General features: G+C 39.9%; 1 protein-coding gene across 1 annotated transcript in view; it reads right to left on the bottom strand.

Annotated features, from left to right (window-relative positions):
• SUZ12 (SUZ12 polycomb repressive complex 2 subunit) overlaps positions 1-27024 on the bottom strand; it is a 75743-nt gene that overhangs the window by 19494 nt on the left and 29225 nt on the right. The window contains exons 6-9 of the mRNA XM_056126850.1: positions 26612-26697; positions 23122-23353; positions 17790-17883; positions 5219-5324 (exon numbers count right to left, since the gene is read on the bottom strand). Of these exons, the coding sequence (XP_055982825.1) occupies positions 5219-5324; positions 17790-17883; positions 23122-23353; positions 26612-26697 (518 nt within the window). The remainder of the gene's footprint in view (positions 1-5218; positions 5325-17789; positions 17884-23121; positions 23354-26611; positions 26698-27024) is intronic.

Here is a 27024-nt window from a genome sequence, read left to right as displayed (position 1 = left end):
ATTAAATAAGTTTTCTGAAAAATTTAAAACATGTATAGGATCATCAGGCAAGTAAAGTATGGCATGGTGCAGTACACACTTTACTACCATAGAGCCTCAGGCTATCAAAAGTGGCAGCCACTTATCAGCAACAGCTGAATTTTTGCCAAGCACGAACAATGGCCTAGAGAATATTTTGTCAGAAACTCAAGTTCTCACAGAAATCTTCTCATTTTTGTTATATTGGTAAATAATTCGAATATTATTAAAAACAATAGAGCAGGACATTGCTTAATTGGTAGGGCACATGTCTAGCATCCCTGGCACATCATGGTCCTCTAGAGTCACCCAAGTACAGCTGCAGGGCCTAAGCTGCTATAGTTCATATAAAAATAGTTCAAAATATTTAAACATACTCTGAAAGCTCTCCAGTTTGCAACCATGTTCTCAGATGACTGATAATTTTCTTTAATGGAAATTAGTAATTTTCCTTGATTGCTGTTACATCTGTGTGTGTGTGTTTGTGTATACACAAATGCACAATTATTGGAGGAGGTACTCTCGGGGATCACTCCTGGTGATCCTGAGGGACCATATGTATGCTGGGAATATAACCCAGGTAGGTTGCATGCAAGGTTGCTGCACTATCACCCCAGCTTCTGAAATTATATTTGACTCCTTTTTTTGTTTATTACCGACTATATATATTTTAGGAGGTTATGGGGGAACCACACCAGGCAGTGCTCAAGGGTTACTCCTGATTCTGAAATCAGGAATTAATTCTCATGGTGCTCAGGGAACCATAGAGGGTGCCAGAGATTGAACCAGGATGGCTGAGTGCAAGGCAAATGCCCTACCTGCTGTATTACCACTCAGTCCCATTATCACCAACTACATACTCTTATTTATTTTTTAGTTGTTGTTGCTGTTGTTTTGGGACCACACCTGGCTAAGCTCAGGTCTTAGTTCTGGCTCTACATTCCGGTATTAGTCCTGGTGGTGATCTGGGAACCATATGGGATGCCAGGGATTGAACCCGGGTCAGCTGCATGCAAGCCAAGTGCCCTACCTTCTATACTGCTGTTCCGGCCCCAACTATGTATCTTAAACTACCTTATTGCTTAAAACCTTAGCATTTCTTACTTCTAGTTTTACTTTTCAGTCCATATATAAGAAATCCAAAGAATCTCAAAGACTCTTTAATACTCCTTCTTTGAATGACGTTTCAGTGGAGTCAGTGACGTAGCTAGTGGTAGAGCGAAAGCCTTGTAAATGAGTCCCTGAGTTTGATCACTAGCACCACATCAAAAACAAAATCTTCACCAAATCTCAATAGATTTCATTAAATGTATTGACATACAGTCTACATATTTAAATTTTTATTTTTAGTTTTGGGGCCACACACAACAGTGCTCAGGGTTTACTCATGGTTCTCTGCCTGAGGATCACTTCTGAAGTTTAGGGGATCATACCAGGTGCTAGGGGTTGAACACAGGTAGGGAGCATGCAGGGAAAGTACCCTATTTGCCATACTACCACTCTAATCCCCAAATCTACTTTTCTTTTTTTTGCTTTTTGTGTCACACCTGGTGATGCACAGGGGTTACTCCCGGCTCTGTACTCAGGAATTACCCCTGGTGGTGCTCAGAGGACCGTATGGGATGCTGGGAATCGAACCAGGTCAGCACATGCAAGGCAAACGCCCTACACGCTGTGCTATTGCTCCAGCCCCCAAACCTACATTCTTATTGGAAATAATCCTCTTAAAACTTTATTTTAGTCTAGGTTGAGGTTGAAACTGCTATTATGCAGGCCAAAGAAATAGTACAGGGATCAAGGTGTGTCCCTGCATGCAGCCAATTCCCGTTTGAATCTGGCTAGCACATCAGGTCCTCCAACAGCAGCAGGAGAAATTCCCAAGTAAAGTGCAAGGAATAAGCCCTCAGCACAGCCAGGTGTGCCTCCCTCACAACTAAAAAGTTTACCGCATAAACTTGTTTTGAACAGTAGATTTTATTAAGGAATATAACTTATATGAGACTGCTTTAATAAATCATATGACACACACTCGAAGAAAAAAAACAGAGTCAGGACAGAACACTAGTCTTGCAACTGTGAGGTCCTAGATCTGATGCTTGGAACCACGAAAGGGAAACCAAACCACAGATCTTCTAAAAGGAAGCCAATTGGAATGGTATATAAAAGGTTGCCCGTTTTATGTCTCAATTTTGGGGTAAAATAAACAACTAATATAATCCTTATTTCTGTATGGAGGAACTTACTTGTATTTTTTTTTTTACTTATTTGTATTTTAAACACAAATTTAAAATACGAATAAAATACCTGCAGAAAAAACTTCAGGAAGCATAATGAAATTAAATATGTATATATCTTTTTGGGGGGAGGTTTTTTTGGGTAATACCTTGTGATGCTCAGGTGACACTCCTGGTTCTGCACTCAAAAGTTACTTCTAGCAGTGCTTAAAGGATCATATATGAGATGTTGGGGTCACGTGCAAGGCAAATGCCCTACCCATTGGGTTCTATTGCTTCATTCCCAAAATTAAATACATTTAAATTCCTCATCTAAAGGGATTATTACTTTAGAAAAATATTAAATTTAATTTTAGAAAAAATTTTTTCTAAAATAATACTATTTTAGGAAAATAGGGAGTATGGATATTGTTGAGTAAAAATTATCCTGTCACCTTCTCTTAAGTTTAAGGTGTTGCCAGATTTTTCATATATATATGAAATAAAATATATATATATAGGAGGTGAGAGGTTTTGGGCCACACCCAGTGGTGCTTGAGATTATTCCTGGCTCTCTGCTCCAGGGCTGCTCTCATGGCAGTGCTCAACAGAGTATATGAATGGATGGGGATTGAACCTGGGTCAGCAGCTTGCAAGGCAAGCATCTTACCCAGTGTATTATCTCTCTGGTACCCCTATCTAAAATTTTTTGATTTAGAGGTTTTATTTACACTTCTTTAGTTGACTAACTTCTACCTTGTAAAAAAAATTTTAAAAGTGGAATTTAATTTCTAATGACTACAAATACAGCATTTTTATGTGTCTGGTGCTGGGGATCTTAAAAGAGCTAAGACATGCAAGGAAAGTGCTCTATCATTGATCTACATCCCCATCACATAAATTAAGTTTTATCCATTACGCTTGTCCACCCTCCTGTAAGGTTATAACAACTTACCCTTCTATCAAAGTATTATGTGTTGCTTAATGATATTTTGGTCAAAAATGTACCTCATGTATAATATATACTGTTGTATATTCTAGTTTGTGTAAAACTACGACATTCACATAATGCATTTCTTCTTCTTTTTGTTTTTAGGCCACACCCATTGGCGCTCAGAGTTTACTCCTAGCTCTAAACTCAGGGTTTACACCTGGTAGGGCTTGGGATAGCATCTAGTGTACTAAGGATTACACCTGTGTCGACTTCATGCAAAGGAAGAGCTCTACCCACTATACTATCATTGAAGTCCGTATGATAAATTTCTTAAAACATATACACATCACTAAGATGTATTTGAATAGTCCTTTTCTTTGCTTTAGGAGCCATATTTGGCAGTGCTCAGGGCTTATTACTGGTGTGCTCTGGGGACTATATGGGATGCCAGAGATTGAACCCAGAACAGCAGCATTTAAGGCAAGCGCCCTATCCACAATACTACTGCTCCGGTTAGATACTAAAAGTTTTCTTTTTTTTTGGGGGGGGGGGCAGCAGTTTAGGCCACACCCAGCAATGCTCATTATTCCTGGATCTGCTCTGGAATTATTCCTGGTGGTGTTCAGGGGACCATATGGGATGATGAGGATCGAACCCAGGTTGGGCACATGCAAGGCAGGAGCCCTACCTGCTGTACTATCTCTTAGGACTGGGATCCTGATACTAAAACTTAACTTGCTGTTTTTGTTTTTGATTATTTTTGGACCATACCCAGCAATGCTCAGGGGATATTCCAGGCTCTGCACTCTGGAATTATTCCTGGCAGTGCTTAAGAGACCATATGGGATGCCAGGGAAAAAACCCAGGTGAGCTGCGTGTAAGGCAAGTGCCTTACCTGGTATACTATCTCTCTGACCCCAACTTGATATTAATCTTAAGGATTAAAAAAAAATTTATTCATGGTTTTGCTTCTGCTGGCACAATAATCTATTTGGAAATAAATAGCATTATTATTCTGCTCAAGAAATAAATGTACCAATAAATAAAATGTATTTTACTTCTTAAGTCTCAGAAATTGTCCTTGTTTTTGGTTTTTGGGCAACACCCAATGGTACTCAGGGTTTACTCCTGACTCTAAGTTCAGGGATCACTCCTTGTGGGGTTTGGGAACCACATGAGGTCCCAGAGATGGAATCCAAGTTGAACACAAGTCAAGCAAGCATCCTACCCTACCACTGTACTATAGCTCTGAGCCTCAGAACCTTTTCTTTTTAAATGTAGAAGTACTGCTATTTGTTCAGCCACTGACTATTTTTGTTTTGGGGGTCATACCAAGTGGTGCTCAAGGCTTACTACTGGCTCTGCTCAGAGGGATCAATCCTAGCAGGCTCAGGAGAACATAAGGGGTATTAAGAATAGAACCCAGGTTGGGGATGTGCAAGGCAAGCACCACACCTACTGTACCATTGCTCTAGCTCCTCGGAAATTTCCTTTAAAATGTACTCTTTTCTTAATTTTGCAGATTTGTGGATAAATTCATTACTAATCATCTCTTACCTGCTGTTAATATGAATGGGGTTTAAAATAGCAATTAACAGTTATTGAGCACTTAATTTATGTCAGGAAAAAGCTAAGCATATTTTATTATTTCATTTTAACAGGGCAGGAAGGCAGGAGACACACAGCCCTAATGTTTGGGGTACCACGCAATGCCAGGGACTGAACCTAAGTGTCCCTCCCATATGCAATGCATGTTCTCCAGTCATTTTAATATTACCCATTCAATCCATCAATTTTATGTCTCATTTTACTGATGAAAAACTCTTAACATCTTAATATTAATATCTTGCCAGATACCATATAGCTATTTAAACCTGGCACTCTGGCTTGAAGAATAATGCCTTTCATTACTGACTAGAAGAGTTTTACTTATGTTTTTCAAAATATCAAACTTAAGAACTTTTCTTTTTTTAACATGAATTTACACTTGGGGAGAAAACACAAAATGGGAGTTCATAACTATAAAGTGCTCAACCTTCTAAGCAATTCATACCTTCCCATCAAGAATAGTCTCCCATGTTGCTCTTTTCTTGCTTATTGGACATTCTTCCATTTCCTGCATGGCTACTTCATATTCCCCATCTAAAAGCTGTAAGCGCCTGTTAGACAAACATATACACTTTAAAGTAACCTGTGTGTCATTGTAAGTACACAAATTCTACATCTTTAATTAATAAGCATTTATAATACTTAAAAGTTAAAAACTAGTTTACATACTCAACATTTAAAAATATACCTACGCTCGGGGCTGGAGCAATAGCACAGTGGGTAGGGCATTTGCCTTGCACATGGCCAACCTAAGTTTGATTCCCAGCATCCCATATGGTCCCCAGAGCACCACTAGGAGTAATTCCTGAGTGCAGAGCCAGGAGTAACCCCTGAACATCGGCGGGCATGACCCAAAAAAAAAAAAAAATATATATATATATATTTACACTCAATACCTGACAAAAGCAATGATTTGCTTTAATCACTAGTGCTATTATTGCAACAGAAATATTGTATTACTGTACCTACCCAATTATAACTTTGATTTGGGGGTGGAGAACATCCCAAATTGTGTTCAAATCTTTGGGGCCACTCCCTGCAATTCTTGGCCAATGGGGTCAGCAATTCAATACATAGACCTAAGAAATGAGGTACTGATTGGCTCTGTGGTGCCAGGGATGAGAGAGCCACCACACAGTGCTCAGAGAGACATGTCAGGGATTCAACCAGTCTGATATATGCATCCAAATACACATACTATATTCTCAGATTCACAAATGGAACTTTAAACATTTAAGGTTTAGAATGTCTAAAGTATAAAATTTTAGTAATATTTTTAACTGATTTTTTTTGTTCTTTTTTTGGGGCAGTGTTAGGGATCAGACCCAGGGTCTCATACAAATGAAGTATACATTTTACCATGAGTTAGATCACCAGCCCAGAAGTTCTAAGTTTTAAATATTAATTATAAATATGTATACAGGAACTAAGCTGTAGTTAAGTCATTCTGTGTATGTGGCGAGGGAGTTGTATTTAGGTCATATCTGGAGATGCTTACAATTGGTTCTGTGCTCTGAGGACCATATGTAGAGGGCCATATGTAGAACCTGAGATCAAACTGAGGTCAGCCACACACCAAATGGTACTGGGACTATCCCTAGTGGTGCTTGGTATTAAATTGAGATTACAGCATGAACCAGCACTCTGGAGCAGAATCTACTTTCTCTGTAAATACCTGAACTACTGTGAATACTAGCACTAGATAGCTTTATTCTAGATCAGTACACTATAATAGTCAACATTCTGAAAAATATAAGATCCTGGAGGGACCTGACACAGGTAACTCAAACATTTCAGGAAATAATGAAAAAATACCAAAGATTCAATAAATCTATACTCCAAGAATGATTTTACATGCCATAGATAGGTGGCATGTATGTAATTTGTATTATTTCCACTCCACTTTTTGTTTGTTTTTTGTTTTGTCTTTAGGTCATATCTGGAGATGTTTTTTTGGACACACCCACTGATGCTCGGGGATTACTCCTGGTTCTGCACTCAGGAATTACTCCCGGTGGTGCTTGAAGTATTGTATGGGATTCTGGGGATTGAACCCAGGTCGGCCACGAAGAAGACAAATGCCCCACCCGCTGTACTATCACTCCAGTCTCCCCTAATTTTTGGATGTGGGGAGAGTCCATTCCTGGTTTGGTGCGAAAAAGACAATGTGATATGAAAGATAAAACTCTGGTCTCCAATATCCATTTTAATGCTGTATACATAATTCGCTTAATCTTCTCAATAATTTCATGGATATCACAGTTTACAAAAAAGGAAACTGAAGCAGAGAGGTTAAGTAACAAAGTCACATTGTAGTTAGCCAGAGGTAGCAAGTGAATACAAATAATCTAACTTCAAAAGTCTGACTTTTAACACCAAATGATTCTGACACTTAAGTATTTGCCTTTGGACTGGATATGGCACAGTTGTAGAACACCTGTCTTGTATGTTTGAAGTCCTAGACTCAAATCTTAGTTTTTATGCTGTTATCACTTGAACAAGACATAAAAGTTTTTTTTTTCCTTTTTGAGTCACACCCAGCGATGTACAGGGGTCACTCCTGGCTCTGCATTCAGAGGAGTTACTCCTGGTGGTTCTCAAAGGACCATATGGGATGCTGGGAATTGAACCTGGGTCAGCCGCGTGCAAGGCAAACGCCCTACCTGCTGTGCTATTTCTCCAGCTCCAAAAAAAGGTATTTTTAATGTTGTTTCTAGGATTTTGCTCGAGAGGGCCCAGTAACGTCTCCATTGGAGATTTTGTTGTTACTGTGTTTGGCATATCGAATACAATCACGGGTGGCTTGCCAGGCTCTGCCGTGCGGGCGAGATACTATCAGTAGCTTGCCAGGCTCTCCGAGAGGGGTGGAGGAATCGAACTCGGGTCGGCCATGTTGGCTGCGTGCAAGGCAAACGCCCTACCGCTGTGCTATTTCTAGGAGAGGAGGCTGAGGCAATACCCAGTAATGTTCAGGGCTTATTCCTGGCTCTTTGTTTAGGGGATCCCCTAGTGGTGCTTGTGGTACACCATGAGGTGCTGGGGATCAAACCCTGGTCAATCATAGTCAAAGAGCCTTGCTCACTGTACTATCTCTCCAACTCCCTAAATTTCTTATTTTTTAAAGCAAACTTTGTGGCGGCCAGAGAGATAGTACAGTGGGCGGGGTCCTTGCCTTGCAAATGGATGATCTGTATTTGATCCCCAGCAACTCATATCGTCCCACACTTCCAGGTGTGGCCCAAAAAACAAAAGTAAAATAAAATTTTCAATGGAGGATATAGCTCAAGTAGTAGAGCACATGCTTAGCAAGTTCAAGGATTATTCCTGGCACCTTAAGGCTCAAGCACAAATAGATATGGACCTTTAATAAAAAATAAAGATACCTTTATTCATTTGAATAATACACTCATAAACTAAATTTCAACTTCTAATTAAGCTCTTGTGCATGGTTCCCTTATATATTTACATGGGTAGTAATTAGGGTAGGGATAGAGCATGGGCCTACTATAAACAAAACCTCCTGCTTTGGCCCTATTGAACTATCTCCTTGACCCTCAGTGTACTATTACATGAAAATCTTTTACTTAAGAATGACATGTGTAGGGGGCTGGAGAGAGAGCATAGCGGGTAGGGCGTTTGCCTTGCACGCAGCAGACCCAGGTTCGATTCCCAGCATCCCATATGGTCCCCTGAGGACCACGAGGAGTAACTCCTGAGTGCATGAGCCAGGAGTAACCCCTGTGCATTGCCAGGTGTGACCCAAAAAGAAAAAAAAAAAAAAGAATGACATATGTAGGGTCTGGAGTACCGAGGGTGTTTGCTTGCATGTGGCCAACCTAGGTTCAATTCCTGACACTTTGTATGTTCTCGAGCCCTCCAGGAGTGATTCCTCTGTGCAGAGCAAGAACTAAGCCCTAAGCATTACCAGGCGTGGCCCCCAAACAAAACAAAAAAACCAACTAAACAAACAAAAAAAAGGATCACATACATATGCTAAAAAATATTTGGTAAACATGTTGATAATCCTGACTCATTTATTCTTGTGTTGGGCTATGGCATTTTTCTTTTTCTGACCATACCTGGTAGTACTTAGCTTCTATGTTTAGTGGTACACAGAATATCAAGGGGCTAGGAATCAAACCTGGACCTCCTACAAGCAAAGCATACATTCTAGACCGTTAAGTACTTACCCTGGTCCCAAATATTCTTTTTATCTCTATCACCCTTTTAGGTGCAGTGCTAGGGATTGAACCCATGGCCTCGTATGTGTAAGGAAAGTGTTTAAATGTTTTACTGCTGACCTACATCCCCAACCTTGTTTCTTATTTTTACTTAGTATGATCTTTTAACTTAAGAGGAATGAGACATCTATCCAAAGTACTAAATAAAATTAATTTTCTTTTAGCTTGTGTTTTTCAAGAGGGGAGCACCCAGTGGTGCTTAAGGTGTAGGGGGGGAGAGGGGGGAGAAAATAATCAGTGGGGTCAAACCGAGGCCAACCACACCCAGCCCCTGGCTCTTGGTTTCAAAACTCTAATATGGTGAAGTATTTCGTGCATGTTTTCTACATGGCTTCTGAATTTATACTTTGTTTTTTGGGAAGTGTGATCTAAGCAGTACTCAAGGAGCCTCTCCCAGAGACTGTCACTGTCCTGTCATTGTCCTCCCGTTGTTCATCGATTTGCTCGAGCGGGCCCAGTAACATCTCCATTGTGAGACTTCTTGTTATTGTCTTTGGCATATCGAATACGTCACAGGGAGCTTGCCAGGCTTTGCCCTGCGGGCAAGATATTCTTGGTAGCTTGCCAGGCTCTCCAAGAGGGGCAGAGGAATAGAACCCAGCTCGGCCGGGCTGGCTGCGAGCAAGGCAAATGCCCTACCGCTGTGCTATCACTCCAGCCCCTTAACTAATTAAAAATAACTTTTTCAATGAGTATGTTACATTTCAAGATGAAGTTAACAGTTACAAACTGCTGCAAAACCTTTGAAGAAATTTATATTTAATTCTGAAGAGATCATATTTGGTCACAAGGATGCAGAGAGGATCTCAAGAAATTATTTAACAAACCGAAAGTGGGTTTTGATTAAATTTTGTAGAGTTCTTCAGCACATACATTTGCACATGCTATACCATATTATGTAGTTGATTACCAGTATGAAAGATTGCCATCCAGCTCTATATTGTGGCTAATCATCAAAAATATGTTATTAATATGTTAGTAAACTAATGGTGTTTCAAAAGGACAGTTCTACCTTTGATAATATAAATTTTTGCCTCATAAAAAATGAGATTTGAAGTTTTCAAATATGGTTTTTGCTTTTGAAAATAAAGTCATTAATATCAGAAAAATTTGCAAGTTGCATAAAGGAGAAAATGTGAATAGATTTTATTTTTGTTGAATTTACAATAATGCATAAAGATAAGAAATATGATTGTTACTCGGTATTACTGTGTTTAAAGGTTTAATTGGACAAGGGTGGGGGCGCACATCCGGCAACGTTCAGGGTTTACTCCTGGCACTGCACTGAGGCTCAGGGAACCATATAGGATCTGGAGGTGGGCGGGGTGGAGCCCGAGTTGGCTGCTTGTAAGGCAAGTAGCCTATCAACCATACTATCTCTCTGGAACCTAAGGTTTAACTGAGTCTCATGCTCTACTAACTAAGCTAGGGGAGCACTCCTAAGGCTTATTTGTTTTTTCTAAATTCACAAGGCTGATTGGCAGCATTAAATTACTAATTTGGAATTTCAATTTGAAACTTAAAATCTGAAATAATCTGGTCACTAAAAAAAACTCTGTGCCAGTCATCCTTCAGATCCTAATTGAAAAACATGATGCACAGTTTAAAACTGTGAAGTATGAATAAACTATTAGAATTCTATAAGTCACCCAATTAAAGTAGACAGAGTATCACAGAAGTCAAAGAGGTCAGTCTCTTCTATTCCTTCAGTGGTCCTTAATAAAAATCTAAAAATATGTATAAAGGTAAAGGTAAAGGTAAAGGCCCTCCCGTTGATCGTCGATTTGCTCGAGCGGGCCCAGTAACGTCTCCACTGGAGACTTTGTTTTTACTGTGTCTGGCATATCGAATACTCTCGGTAGCTTGCCGGGCTCTCCGAAAAAATATGTATAATTGTATAAATTTCTTCAAAGGTTTTGCAGCAGCTTGTAACTGTTAACTTCATCTTGAAATGTAACATACTCCCAGAGACTGTTGGCCAATATTAGCCAGCAGTTCATTTTAAGGGCCTGTGGATACAATGCTCTTTGGGCACTGTACTACTGGGATATGGGAAATGCCAGGCTACACCTGGTGCTGGAGACTGAATGAGGGAATCATACACATGTAAGACATGCTTTAACACCTATACTATCATTAAGATCCTCTGAATTTTGGTTATTTTAAAGCATTTGCACGGTTCATTGAGCTATCTCCTATCTCGTTGGCCTAATTCTGGTTATTTCTTTTTATTTTTTTTGTTTTTGGGGCCACACCTGGCGATACTCAGGAATGATTCCTGGCAGTGCTCAGGGGACTGTATGGGGCAACAGGGATTGAATCCAGTTGGCCGCATGCAACCGCTGTACTATCACTCCAGCCCATGGCTATTCTTTTTTTTTTTTTTTGATGTTCTCTCAAGCAGTGTTCACAGATTCCAGGGACTACTCCTAGTGGCATTTAGCCAATGAGAAAATGCAATGAAGTTCAAGGAATTCCTGGTTCACTACAGCAGTCCTTAAGGTGTTTCTAAGAATGCACCAAATGATGGTAAGAGGACCACAAGGTGATGTAGATTGAACAGGGAGTTGGCTGAAAAGGTATGGGACTTAAACCCTATACTGTATCTCCACCATTTTTTCCACAGATTTGGGAGCCACAACTGGCAGTGCTCAGAGGGACCATACTGGGTGCAGTTGGATCACTTGCATGCAAGGTAAGTGTAGCACCCATGAAAATATTTCTCTCCACCCCTCCCAATTTTGATTATTCTTATTGGGAGATATGCATAGCGATGCTCAGTTTTACTCCTGAGTCTGAGTTACATTTACTACTGGTGGTGCTGGGGGGGGGGGGGGGCGGGGGGAAGAGGGGACTATATGGGATGCTGAGAATCAAACCTGGGTCTGTCATGTGCATGGCAGGGGCTCTACCCACTGTACTATCTCTGCAGCCCCCAATTTTTATTATTCTTAAGTAGACAATCTGATTTCCTGTCAGTTTATGAAAAGAATTTTAACACACCTAACACCCTAGATTATGGCTTACAAATATGGTTCCTACACTAAGGAAACAAGATTTCTTGAGGGGAAAAAAAGCCCATTACAAAACACAGGAAACAAAGGATAAGGCTGAAAAATTGAACAGTAAAGTCAAAAGGGCACAGAACTCTTGCTTGGAGGGCTCCTCCAGATCAAATAAGAGAAATTACAAATAAAGGGAACTGTAGAGAGAGTACAGCAAACAGGGCACTTGCCTTGCACACTGTCAACCCAGTATCCTATATGGTCTCCTGAGTCCCGCCAGGAGTGATTCCTGAGTGCCGAGCCAGGAGTAACCTTTAAGCATTGCCCAGAGTGGTCCCAAAACAAACCCCCCACAAACAAAAACATGAAAGGATTAAAAAACTGAATACAAATTGTTCATATGTACTGTTAAATCCTGAAAGAGATACTCTCCTTCATAGGAAAAAGGCAATACACATGGAAGTAGCTACTATTTGGCAATTGCCAAAAAGTAACTTACTCAAACACCATTCATGTACAATGCTAAAATAATGGGCGAAAAAGCTACCTGAAGGGCTGGAGAATAGCAGGGTATCTGCCTTGCACACTGCCAACCCAAATTTAATCCCTGACACACCCTGGCTTCCCCTGAGAGATCCCCGAGTTTCAAGCCAGGATTAAGCCCTGAGCACTTTTCATGAGCACCACCATCACCAAAAAAAATGAAGTTTCTTGGCATACAAGGAAGACTGAACTAAGGACTAGAGCACGTTTTGTAGACTGGAGTTATGCTTGATACTTGGCACCACATGGTGACCCACTGATCCCTGAGCACTTCTGAGTGATTCCCCCAATCACCCTCATAACCCAACAAAAATACCAGAAAAGATTATTGGGAGATCTAGCACTGCAGGGTTCTAGCACTGAGCCATTAGGCCTATACCTCAGATTTTAAGTATCAATGGAAACAGGTCCCTGATGAGTGAAGCCCCTTAAAAAAGAAAACTGAGAAGGGCTGGAGATAATAAAGGGTTGGTGAAGCTTCTGTCCTGTGAACAGTTGACTCTGAATTGATTTGTAGCAACACATAAGGTCAAACAAACATCGCTAGGAGTTACCCCTAACCACCCTAAACACAAGCAGGAAAAGTAAAGTTAGAGCTAGAGAGAAAGAGATCAATGGGCTGGAGTGTAACCTTTGCAAGCAGGAGGACCAGATTTGATCCCTGGTACTAGACTGCCCCAGGAGCACTGGAAAAGTGATTCCTATGGGTAACTATGGGTATTGACAAAACCAAAAACATAAAGCTATTGATAGAATTAAGGACAGTTATCCCTTTTTTATGTATGACCATAGATTCCATAATTAAATCAATTAAAGGAAGAAGTAATTGCTCCAGAAGAAAAATTAGTATCACCTAACCAAGGGATCAAACCTATATCTTGTGTATATGACTTACAAACATATCATTTCAGAAACGTTTCATGTTCACCAAATCACCCTAACAATAGGGTAACAGTCACAACAATCCAATAGCACAGGCATTCTGCAAAACTACAGATCTGTAGTCTTTGTTTGTTGTTGGACCACACCCATTAATACCCAGGCACAAGTTCTGCCTAGGTACTTTGTGGTCAATCCCTGATATGCTTTGAATATCATGCAGTGCTGGGAACTGAATCCAGGGCTCCTTTGAGCAAAGCATGCATTCCAGTCCTTCGAACCATCTACTCAGCCCTATACTTTAAAAATAAAAAGGGGGGAAGGGAGGAGTTGGTGGTGGGAAATGTACGCTGGTGGAAGGATGTGTGTTGGGAACGTTGTATGATGGAAACCCAATAATGAACAGCTTTGTAAAGGTTTATTTCATGGTGACTCAATAAAAAGAAAAGAACCATCTACTCAGCCCTATACTTTAAAAAAAAGGGGGGGGGAAGGGAGGAGTTGGTGGTGGGAAATGTACGCTGGTGGAAGGATGTGTGTTGGGAACGTTGTATGACGGAAACCCAATAATGAACAGCTTTGTAATGGTTTATCTCATGGTGACTCAATAATAAGAAAAGGACAAAAGGGGGTGGGAAAGGGAAGATGGGAACCATAGAGTTAATATAGTGATTAAGATGTTTGCTTTAATTGCATTCATCTGGGGAACATAAAGTAACAAAATAGGAGACTAACACCCAAGAATGGCCGAGATTCGTACCAGGACTTTTACTCCATGGCTTGGAGGCCAACCACACATACTAGGGGAAAAGGGAGCTCAGATAAAGAAGGGAACACCAAATAAAGGTGTTGGGAGGATCCTCCCAGGATGGGAGAAGCATGCGGAAAGTAGACTATAGACTAAACATGATTGTCACCCATTGCCTCTTTTGCAAACCACAACACCCAATAAGAGAGAGAGAGAACAAGAGTGGGATGGGGGGACTGGGATCCGTGGTGGTAGGAAATGGGCACCGGTGGAGGATGGGTATTTGATCATTGTATAATTGAAACCCAAGCACAAAAATGTGTAAGTCTGCAACTGTACCTCATGATGTCTCACTATTAAAAAAATTTTAAATAAAAAATAAATAAATAAAATTTAAAAAAAATAAAATAGAAAAAAAAAAGTTTGCTTTACATGTGGCCAATGCCAATCTGATCCCCAAAACCACAGCCCCCTGAGCACTGCTTGGAGTGACTCAGAGTGTGGGTTCCTGAAACTCCCCAATGAAAATAAGTAAAACTTCAATATAAATATAAAAAGAGGTCCAGAGAGAGTGTACAGGGGTTAAGGTACTTTCCGTTCATCTGACAAGCCCAGCTGAAACCCTAAGAACTGCCAGAGTCACTTCTGAGCAGAGTTCGAAATAAGTTCTGAGCATCAGGAGGTATGGCTCAAACCAACTCTATTTAAAAAAACTTGAAAAAAGTTGGGCTGGAATGGTAATTTAGCGGGGAGGGCGTTTGTCTTGCATGTGGCCAACCCATGTTTGATTCTTGGTATCCCATATGGCCCCCTGAGCACCACCAGGAGTAATGCAGAGCCAGGAGTAACCCGAGTATTGCCACACAACCCTGAAATCTAACAAACAAAAATCTTAAAAAAAAATCTTAAGGGGCTGGAGTAATAGCACAGAGGGTAGGGCGTTTGCCTTGCACACAGCCGACCCGGGTTCGATCCCCTGCATCCCATATGGTCTCCCAAGTAGCACCAGGAGTAATTTCTGAGTGCAAAGCCAGGAGTAACCCCCGAGCATTGCTGGGTGTGACCCAAAAAAAAAAAAATCCTTAAAAAAAATTAAAAAAAAAGATGCTTGGAGGATGTAGCTTGATAGTACTGCATATATCTGACATGTATGAGGCCCTTGGTTGATGCCTGGCACTCAAAAAAAAAATTTAAGAAGGCAAAACACAAAACTGAGAACTATTCCAAATTGAATTAGAATGTACATACACATGACACATAAAATCTTAATGATTACAGGAGAGGTAAACATTACTGGAATAAATGGGGGAAGTAATACTATATTCACTGTATTAAATTTTCTGAGTATGATGGTGTATTATGGTTATGGAGGGAAATGTTCTGGAGATATAAATAAAGCTGTCACTTTTTTTTTAACTCTGAAGTGATACAACAAAAAATAAGATATATACAAAAAAAGCAAAAGCTAAAATGTTAACATCTGATGAATCTAGGTAAAGCCTCTATAGTTATTATCTGTGCTTTTCCCCTAACTCTGTTGTAGGTTTGGAATTTTTCCATGTAAGTTAGGAAAATGCTTCATTCCTCCCTGGTTTCCACTTGGCACTATTTTCATTAAACAAAAAGTTGTCCACTTTCTGCTTATAAGAAATATCCTAATATATATGTAAGGTAAAAGGGCAGAATGTATATCTCATGCTGATAGTACCAACATAAATAAGCCCAGTGTACCATATTTCAACTGCTTTTCCCACAGACACAACTACACTCTCCTAGCACATTTGTTTAATTTAAGTGTTTTCCAGATTAGGTGATACCATTTCAAGAGGTAGTAGAATGATTAGAGGGTGAGAATCCTACTTGTTTAAAGTAGATTTCTAGGTAGCACTGAACAATTTTTTTCTTTTCCCTTTGAAAAGGAGTCAACCAGTCAAATAAGTCTGAGAACCAGTGATTTAAACTTTTGGGCTAGGAGAGAAATCAGTGGGCGAGTACATGGCTAGAATGGGGCTCCAGAATTTAATCCGTTAATGGTACAGACACTCCAGCAGCACTAGACATGGTTCCAGGCCCTTTGAAAGTGATGAGGCCCAGGCCTTCATCTGACCAAAAAAAAAAAAAAAAAAAAAAATCAATCTTACTTAAATTTCTGCACTACAATCAGATTTTTACTTTAAAAAGACACTACTGGTTTCTGCCAGTATTAAGTGAAATAAGTGATATATTCCAAACATGGTAGTCAGAATATAATAATGCACCTCAAACACCTATTCCTTACACTATACACTATCTCTCTGGCTATGTACATTTTTTAATAGCAGAGGAATATACTGGTTGCTCTTGCAAGGCACATTCTCTCTTATATGGACTGTAATCACTACCAATGAGCAGCCCAAAACATTATGATTATCGGAAAATATACACTTCATCCTTTACAGTGTAAATAAAGCATTTGCTATTTACATTTTGTCAATAATGCTTCATTTTCAAATGAAAACTGTGAAAATGTTTATAAATCTATGTGTTATATACTATCCTGTACCAAATAAATACAGAGCTAAATGATGATTAAAAATTATTTTTTTCCTTTTTGTAAATATCTAAGGATTGACACCAGGCCCAATTTATTCAGATCTCTGTTCAAAGACCCAAAGGCTATTCTCTATAAAATAATAACCATATATTCTTTTTCTTCACAGCACTCACCACTGTGATATTACTTGACATAATATTTTTCTTGAGGGTATACTGTTTCTTCCATTAAGTTAAGCTTTGCTAAAGCAGGGATTTTGTTTCCATCTCTCTACCTTGAGGTATCTAATAAAGACATATAAAAAACTACTTGCCAAATTTTTTTTCACATTTTGGTTTTGGGGCCACACTTGTTGGTACTCAGGGCTCACTCCTGATAATGCTCCAGGGTGAACACAGGCTACGGAAGATTAATCCCTAGTCAGCCATGTGCAAGATAAATTCCCTACCCGCTGTACTACTTTTTTGCAGGGAAAAGTTTGGGGCCACAGCTGGCAGTTTTCAGGGGTCATTGTAGACACCCATGTGGTCATGAGTTCTACCAGGAGTGATCAAACAGAAGTCTGAACACTTCTGGGTATGGCCAAAATACAAAAAACACAAAAATTAGGGTTGGATACATACATAGTCAGAGCCTTATCCCCTATACATCTTCCTGGCTCCTTAAAAAATATATACATATCTTCTTCTTCATCTTTTTGTTTTGTTTTGGGGCTACACGCAGAAAACTATTCCTGGTCCTTCACTTAGGAGTGACCATTGGCAGGGCTTATTCCTGGTACATGGTGCCAGGGATACAAAACAAGATTGGCCTCAAGCAAGGAAACTGCTTTAGCTCCTGTACTATTTCTCCAGCCCAAAATAAACGAGTATCTGAGCAAATCAAATAGTTTCTCCTCTGTGTTTACTGATATCTGTATGACAGAGAGAAAATGTCAGTATTTACAAATCTGTTTTTCATTTATAAAAATAAAAAGAACCAAAAGGGAAAAAATCCTGTAAAATTCTGCTTCAGAATAAAAACAACTTTGAGAATTTTCCGAAACACAGCTTATCCATTAGCATTACCTGTTTTTATCAAACACCGTCATTTGTGCAACAAATGTCTTTTCACCATCTTCACGATTTCGTTTTCTTCTAGCTGGGAGTTCTTCATTAACATCTGAATTTGACAAACATTTCTTATTAATCATATATTCAAATAGAATACCATAATTATAATAAATCCCTTAACATGCTAAACTTATCCCAAACGAGATGCAAATTACACAAGCTGCAATACACTATCGAGACTTGGTTTCTGGGCCATACTGGCGGTGCTCAGGAAACATTCCTGACAGGGCACAAGTGACGAAATGGAGTGCCAAGGATCAAACCCCGGTTGGTCATGGGCAAGGCAAATACCTTACCCACTATACTGTCTCTCCAGTCCCACTATACAGACTCTTTGCATCTATACCATGTGTATTAAGTCCTTACTTTTCTGGTATTCTTTGACAATAATCCTTTATTTTTGCAAATGCTTATTTCTGTTCAGAATGGTTTTCTTTGCTATGTAGGAGAGAAGAAATCCTCATTTCAGATACTTTAAATCTCAACAGTTATTTTTTCCAAATGCTTTCTCACTCACTCACTATATACCATTAATTTTATTACAATTCTGTTTCTCCTTTTTTTTTGGGGGGGGGGGGGAGGATGATAGGATGGGGAAGCACAATTGGCAGTGTTCAATGGTGGTGGTACTCAGGGAACCATACGTGTGCTGGGGAATAAATCTGAGTCCACATACGGCAAGGCAAACACTGTTCTTTGCTGTACTATCTCTCCACCTCCAATTCTTTTTGCTCCCTAGTTTTTGGGACTGGCAAACTCCTCATGGCATAGTTGATATGCCAAAAACAGTAACAAGTCTCACAATGGAGATGTTACTGGTGCCCACTTGAGCAAATCGATGAACGGGAGGACAGTGCTACAGTTTTTGCGCCACTTGTCAGTGCTCAGCGGCTACTGCCAACAGAGTTCCAATGACCATTTGGTGCTGGAATCACAATGCAAAGCGTGCCCTCTAGGCCACTAAGCTCTCTCCTAGCCTCCAATTATTTAGTCTATCTCCATACTAAGTTGTTAGCCAGTGGATGAATTTTTTGGGTTTTGAGGCAACACCCACCAGTGCTCAGGGTTTACTCCTGGCCTCACACTCAGGGGATCAACCCTGGTGGGGCTCAGGATACCAAGGTGGTACTGGGGAACAAAACTGAGTTGGCCACATTTAAGTAAAGCACTCTACCGCCTACACTATGACTCTCATCACTGGAGCCAGTGGATATAACTGCGTATTTTGGTCATCTTTGCATATCCAGCACCAGTATATTGGTTGAATCACTGTCCTCCCGTTCTTCATCAATTTGCTCGAGCGGGCCCACTAATGTCTCCATCATGAGACTTGTTGTTACTGTGTTTGGCATATCAAATACGTCATGGATAGCTTGCCAGGCTTTGCCATGTAGGCAAGATAACTCTCGGTAGCTTGCCAGGCTCTCCAAGAGGGGCGGAGGAATCGAACTCGGGTTGGCCATGTTGGCTGTTTGCAAGGCAAACGCCCTACCCACTGTGCTATCGCTCCAGCCCATTGGTTGAATAATTATCTCAAAAGTAAAATCTTAACTGTTAGAAAGAATGAAAGGCAGAAATGTGTCAAGGAGCATAAAAAAACAGACTGTGGTAAAAAGGTATTCCATACAAAAATTCTTTTACTGAGGCGAGGGAAAAAATATATGCAGGGCCAAGTCCGGTTCCTGGAACAAACTGGCCCTCTAATACTGCTGGGTATAGTCCAAACTGTCAGTCTTACATAACAGATCTGAGCATCATTGGAAACAGCCCATGCCACCAAACATCTCTGGTCGTAGGTTCTATTTAAAAAACATTATTTTGGGGCCAGAGAAATATTATAGCATGTAGCACACTTGCCTGACACATGGCCAACACAGGTTCAATCCTTGGCACCCCATATGTTTCTCTGAGCACTGATGGGTGTGAGCAAACACTCAAAGTAAAATAAAAATTAAAAATTGTTCTTGAAGTAGTGTTTTGTACTTTTCTTTGTATAGATACTTCACCTCTTTATTTTTTTTTTAAATTTATCTAGTTGTTGTACTTGGGATGATTCATTAAACTGATCTTTTCTGCATGAAACTTATATTTATCAACAAAGACATCAAACTTTCTAAGGCAAAAATAATTTCTATCAATGAACTTACATATTTCCTTTTTATAATGTTAAAAAATATTTTTTTCAGTTTGGTAGAAATCCTAGAACTGAATTTGAAGTTTCCTTTCAGTGATTATGTAAATATTTCCTGAATCCTTGACCTCTTAGTAATATTTTTAATTTTTATTAGCGAAACACCGTGAGGTATAGTTGTAGACGTACAAATTTTTGTGCTTGGGTTTCAGTTATACAATGATCGAGTACCCATACCTCCACCAGTGCCCATTCTCCACCACCAAGGATCCCAGTATCCCTCCCACCCCCCATCCCATCCTGCCTCTGTGGCAGGGCATTCCCTTTTGTTCTCTCTCTCCTTTGGGGGTGGTTTGCAAAAGAGGCATTGAGTGGCAATCATGTTCGGTCTATAGTCTACTTTCAGCATGTATCTCGCATCCTGGGAGGATCCTCTTCACCTCTTTAATTAAGCTGATTCCAAGGTACTTGATCTTATGAGGCACAATTTTCTGTAAAAGGGATTTTTAAAAAATATCTCTTTTGGGCCACTTCAGGGGGGGAAAGGGTGCTATCCCTCCACCTGCTCCCCCTTGATGGCTCGGTGGTCACCATCCTCTAGAGGCCATTGGACAGTCAGATTTGGGCCTGCAGTGATGAGACACGTGGAGCCTCACGAGATGGAGGTGCAGCGGGCCCTTTCCTCCCCGCCCAACGAGACCCCAAGTTGTCGCCCATGAACGGCCTCTCTGGCTCATGATCACAGACTCAGGAACAAATCTCGGAACCCAGCAGGTTTTGGCAGAAATCCCTCCAGATTTAATTGTTGAAATTTCAGAATTCCAAAACTGCACAGCCACTACTGTAGGCGCATGACATCATATGTTTCACGGTCATGGTCCTCCCGTTATTCATCGATTTGATCGAGCGGGCCCAGTAACATCTCCATCGTGAGACTTGTTGTTACTGTGTTTGGCATATCGAATATGTCACGGGGAGCTTGCCAGGCTTTGCCGTACGGGCGAGATACTCTCAGTAGCTTGCTGGGCTCTCTGAGAGGGGCGGAGGAATCGAACTCCGGCCGGCCATATTGGCCGCTTGCAAGGCAAACACTTTACCCGCTGTGCTATCGCTCCAGTTCATCATATGCTATTCATAACCAGCAACAGAAAACAAAATGTCTACTGCTGCCTTTTCAGCAGATCTAAATGATGGGATAAAATCCCAAATAATAATGGTGGGTCTGATGTCAAATACTGAATGTAATCAAAGTAGAGAGAGAGAAATGTGGAAATCATCTGCCCCACAGGCAGGGGGAGGTTGTGGGATGGGGGTTATACTGGGATTTTTGGTGGTGGAGAATGAGCACTGGTGAAGGTAGGGGTGTTTCATTGTATGACCGAGACTTAAACCCGAAAGCTTACGGTGATTCAATAAATCAAATTATAAAAAAGGGGAAAAAAAAGGTAGAGTTCATGTCCAATTCAATCAGCCTAATCGATGGCTGAATAAACAGCAATACTCCTACATAAAAAAATAAACAAACAAACAAATGCACTTAGGGTCACCCAGGTAGCAATTAGGTAAATCAAGCCCGGGACACTGTGGGAAGCTCCAGAATCTGTGAACCTACCCCTTCACTTGGGTGAGGGACAATCTCTGTACCTCCTGTAACTGATTTAGGTGAAGAAGTCAATGCCACTCTTTGTGAACTCTGTAACCCTATTGCTATCACAAAAGTTATTCCCAAGAAATAAACTTTTTTCCCCTCTGTTATTTAAGTAAAGTAAAAGTAAAGTAAAGGCCCTCCCGTTGATCATCGATTTGCTCGAGCAGGCCCAGTAACGTCTCCATTGGAGACTTTGTTGTTACCGTGTCTGGCATACTGAATACTCTCGGTAGCTTGCCGGGCTCTCCGAGAGGGGCGGAGGAATCGAACTCGGGTCAGCCATGTTGGCTGCGTGCAAGGCAGACGCCCTACCCGCTGTGCTATAGGAAAGTCATAGACTTTGGAGTACTGATTTTATAATCCTGCCTCTTTACTATACTAACCTATTGCTTCTAGGAGCCTTTTGATTGAGTGTTGAGGATTTTCTAAGTATAGTATCATGTCATCTGCAAATAGTGATACCTTGACTTCTTCCTTTTCTATCTGTATGTCCTTGATATCTTTTTCTTGCCTAAATGCTATGGCAAATACTTGCAATATTATATTGAACAAAAGTGATGAGGGTGGGTAACCTTGTCTTATGCCTATAAAAATTCTTCTGACAGTTCTCTATGCATAAAAATGTTCGTAATAAAATATGTCACATTTATAAGGCCCTGGGTTAACTCCTGGGAAGAAAACTAAGTAAGACATAAAATGTTGGGGTAGATGAATTAATTGCTGAAAGACTAATTTTAAATACCAGACGTTTTCAGCAAATGTTCGATGCAGCTGAAGCTTCAGGGTACCTGCCTTGAATGTGATCAACCTGGGTTCAATCCCCAGCATCCCTTAGATCAGATACCCATAGACTGGACCCTGTCGGGACTGATCCCTGAGTACAGAGCCAGGAGTAAGCCTTGAAGCTGGGTGTGGCCCCCAAAAAAACCAAAAATTTTTTTACATCATTTTACTATATTAAAATAAGTTTCACCAATGACAACTTTAGAGATTCAAGTATCTGGTCTAGCAGAAGAGTTAACTGTCTAAGAGCAAAGAGCAAAGGCAACCTAGCATAAAATGATCTCAAACTATTGAGGTGTGCAAGTAAAAGACTACACTACTAGTATACATGCAACTTTTCCCCCCCTGTGGTGTTGGGGATCAAATCCAGTGTCTCATGTGCAAGGTATAAGTCTTACCACTGGGCAACATTACCAGGCCCATCTTTATTTCTAGTTCTTTATCATTTTCTTTCTTGAAATGGCAAAGCTTTTTGTGTTGGTTTTTAGGCCATGAAGAGCTTTGCTGGGGGGACCATATGTGGTACTGGGGATCAAACAATAGTTGGCCATGTGTAAAGCAGGGCTTTAACCCCTTTTCTATTGCTCTGGCCTGGCCCAGAAAGTTTGAATAGAGCAAAATAAATAACCTGTGATCAATTATAAATATGAAGACATACTGGTTCATTTTCACCAATGTTAATGTCACATGAAGAACACTAGTAAAGTTATTAAAATTAAAATTACCAATATTTTCATTGGTTTCTCCATTAATCATTCCATTAAACTCTCTTCTTCCAGGACGAGTCACTCTAAATAGCAATGAGTAAGACTTCACCATATGGCTGTTACTAGGTTCAAATTCATTACTGGAAACTGCAAGTGACGGAAAATTTCCTGGTTTTGTTTGATTGAGGTCAGGATTCAAAGGCACCTGCTTTTTACCTGTCGGAACTTGTCGTATTGGACAACTTACATCCTGTAAAGACAAAGATGATTAAATGCATAAATGCAATTCTATAAAACTAATTTTAAATTAGAAATATGAGGCTAAAACCATACTTATAAGATGTTTATTTATATAAACCCATCTTTTCCAATAAATTTTCTATTTTAACAGAATTATAGCATCATTAGAAAATTATTATGAGTCCATTGTCAATGTTATGTGAAACATAACATTGTTATGTTATGTCAAACATTTATACATTTAAATATAATGGTTAACAGAAACAGTATTATTCATCCTATGAGTTATGTTCTATAATTAAATAAGTAAAATTATGCTCAGTGAGCATAACAAAAAATTTAAAAGAGTCAAGGTTTTTTTTTTTGGAGGGGCCATACCCAGCAGTATTCTGGGGTCACTTCTGGCTCTGTACCCAGAAATCACTTCTGACAGGCTTGTGGACCATATGGGATGCCAGGGAACAAACCAAGGTAAGCCACATGCAAGACTAGTGCCTTATCCACTGTATTATAGCTCCAGCCCCAATGCAAGATCTTTTAACAAGGAAATAGTATATAATTTTATAGTAATTTCTGTTTTAAAAGAAACAGAAAACATTTTAATGAGCTACAAAATATTCACTATAAAAAAGGAAATCAAAGTTTCCTTTATTAACTAGGCCTTACATGCCACAAATGACTAGTATTAATAATTGGAGATACCTATGTATCCCCTTCCAAAAGGTTTATGCCTATTAAGTTTTTAACATGTAAAAAGTATCAAATATACTACATTCACATTTTTGCCTAAATAATAGCACAGTAGCACTCTTGCTGTTCATCGAGTTGCTCGAGCGGGCCCAGTAACGTCTCCATTTTGAGACATCTTGTTACTGTGTTTGGAATATCAAATACATCAAGGGGAGCTTCCCAGGCTTTGCTGTGCAGGCGAGACACTCTCAATAGCTTGCTGAGCTCTCCAAGAGGGGCGGAGGAATCGAACCTGGCTCCACCGGGCCGGCCACCAGAGGTGCAAAGCAAATGCCCTACCTCTGTGCTATTGCTCCAGCCCACCTAAATAACAACACAGCTTGAAGTATTTTTATGTAACACTTGCCATTAAATAGAGTGGGAAATTGAGAGGATTATTTCTTTAGAAATTTTAACTATCACCTATTTTTGCTATCACCTCAGTCCATTCACTCCATACCTAAACTCTAGCAGTTTTAAAGCCTTGTACCACTATAATTTGGGAAGAACCTCAGCAATTAAGAACTTCTATACAAGCTACCCAAGGACATGAAGAAACTGAAAGTATGTTTACTACTTTTAGTAATAAGCAACAAGAGAGTATTTTCGGGAAAAGTTATCTACCCTTAGCTCTTATTTAAAATTTCAATGGGGGGGACTGGAGTGATGGAGTGATAGCACAGCAGGTAGGGCGTCTGCCTTATACGCGGCCGACCCGGGTTCAATTCCCAGCATCCCATATGGTCCCAAGCACCGCCAGGAATAATTCCTGAGTGCAGAGCTAGGAGTAACCCTTGTGGATCGCCGGGTGTGACCAAAAAAGTAAATAAATAAATAAATAAGTAAAATTCCAATGGGCGGGCTGGAGTAACAGCACAGCAGGTAGGGCGTTTGCCTTATACACGGCCAACCTGGGTTCGATTTCCAGCATCCCATATGGTCCCCTGAGCACTGCCAGGGATAATTCCTGAGTGCAGAGCCAGGAGTGACCCCTGTGCATCGATGGGTGTGACCCAAAAAGCAAAAAAATTAAAAAAAGAAAAAGAAAATTAATTCCAATGGGTATAAATAATTAATAAGATAATAAATGAAGTGGCAGAGAAGCAGCTAAATTTGTTTATTTATTTTTAAATTTAACTCAAATATTTACTTATGTAATTATATGGAATACTGGGAATCGAACTCAGGTCGGCTGCGTGCAAGACAAACGTCCTCTCCGCTGTACTATCGCTCCAGCCCCCAAGCAGCTAAATTTATTATAAAATGCTGAAAGACAGCTTATTCTCTAATGATTAACTCCTAAAGGAGAAAGTTTTATGCAGTGATCTAGACTGACACAATAAACAAAGACCTGGAAGTCTTACAAGAAGGCTATCAGTTTGATAATTTAACCATCAATATATTTCAAGGCATTAAAGTTACAAAGTGTAATATACATGAATATATAATTAAGAAAATTATTCTAGGGGAATTCCAAAAATATCTCAGGAGACAAAACTCCGTGCCTGGCAAGCTTAGGGCAGGAATTCAATTCTTGGTGTTGCTCATACACACTGTGTATAACCCAGGCACTTCTGTTTAGGACCCCCAGTGGCACAGCACTGTGACAGCTCGCCATAGTCAAAAGTGCAAGTACTGTGACTTAAATCTGCAACCCCTGACAGCACAACAATAAAAAAATGTGCAAGCAACATAATTAAAGGGTGATCTCACACTAGTGGTGGGAAATATATATACACATGGAAGGGATGGGTGCTGAACATTTTGTGACTGAAACCCAGACAACTATGTAACTGTGCAGCTCACTGTGATTCAATTAAAAAAAAATAAAAGGTGATCCCCTCCCACCTCCCCTCGACCCATTAAGCTGATGTGCAATACCACAGTCCAGTGTGAGAGTACCAAAATCAAGTGTATGCGCAATCCTCCGTTACCACAATCCAGGGAAAGGAGAAAAAAAATAAATGAAACATGGTGTCAATAGACCCATATCTTAAAAACAGAAAATTATTCAACTTAATCTACTGACATCATTTATGTTACCTTTTCTTTTTAATCTTAATTTTGGTTAATTTTTATTTTATTTTATAAAACAGTTCACAATATTTGATTACATTTAGTATTCGAACACCAATCCACCACCATTATACCTTCTCACCACTATATTTTGGAAATTTCCATTCCAAACCCCAACCACTGCCCCAAAGCAGAACCGAATAATTTATTTGTATTGTTTGTTATGAATAAGCCACTGAAAATGCTCCAAAAAACTTTCCTTAGGAGAGTGTGTGAAGATTGTTGTATTTCACACAGAGATCATTAAGCTCTTCTGTAAGAGATTACATGCTAGGGCCAAGCTTCACCCATGAGTAAACCTACCCCTGGACCGTGAGGCCACAAATGCCTCATACCTCACACCACTCATACTCCAAGAGTAGCACACCACATTTGATGGGGTTTAAAGCAGAAGGCAACCAATCTTAGAGGGTAAGATATTTTTACAGCACATAAGGCTCAACCCTTAAAACATATTAGTTACCTTTCTTTTTTTGTGGCAAACTTTCACAAGCAGGACTTCCAGGGTAACAGAATTTTGTTCATTTTCTGAATTTTGAGATGGCTTATCTAAACAGAAGAATCAATAGTTTTAAAATGATTTTTGGAAATATATACAGCACTCATTTTCCTAAGAAGTTTTGAAATTTGTTTTGAAGTTTAGAAATTTGAAACAAAGAAAAAGGCTCCTTATAAGTGAATTCAACACATTTTTTCCGAATCTAAATCAACTACAAATTTGCAACAAACTCTTAGCAACATAAAGGGGTAGAGAGATAGTTCAAAGGATAGAGCACATGCTTTCCAAGCAAGAGGCCTGGATTCAATTCCCAGCATCAACAGGAGACACCGCTGAGCATCAAGATAGGAAAAGCCCTACCACTGGTGGGACCTCAA

This window comes from Sorex fumeus, unplaced genomic scaffold, assembly GCF_029834395.1.
Source record: "Sorex fumeus unplaced genomic scaffold, SorFum_2.1 ptg000063l, whole genome shotgun sequence".
Lineage (NCBI taxonomy): Eukaryota > Metazoa > Chordata > Mammalia > Eulipotyphla > Soricidae > Sorex > Sorex fumeus.
The sequence above is the reverse complement of the archived record's forward strand: the minus strand, read 5'-3'. Positions and strand labels throughout refer to the sequence as shown.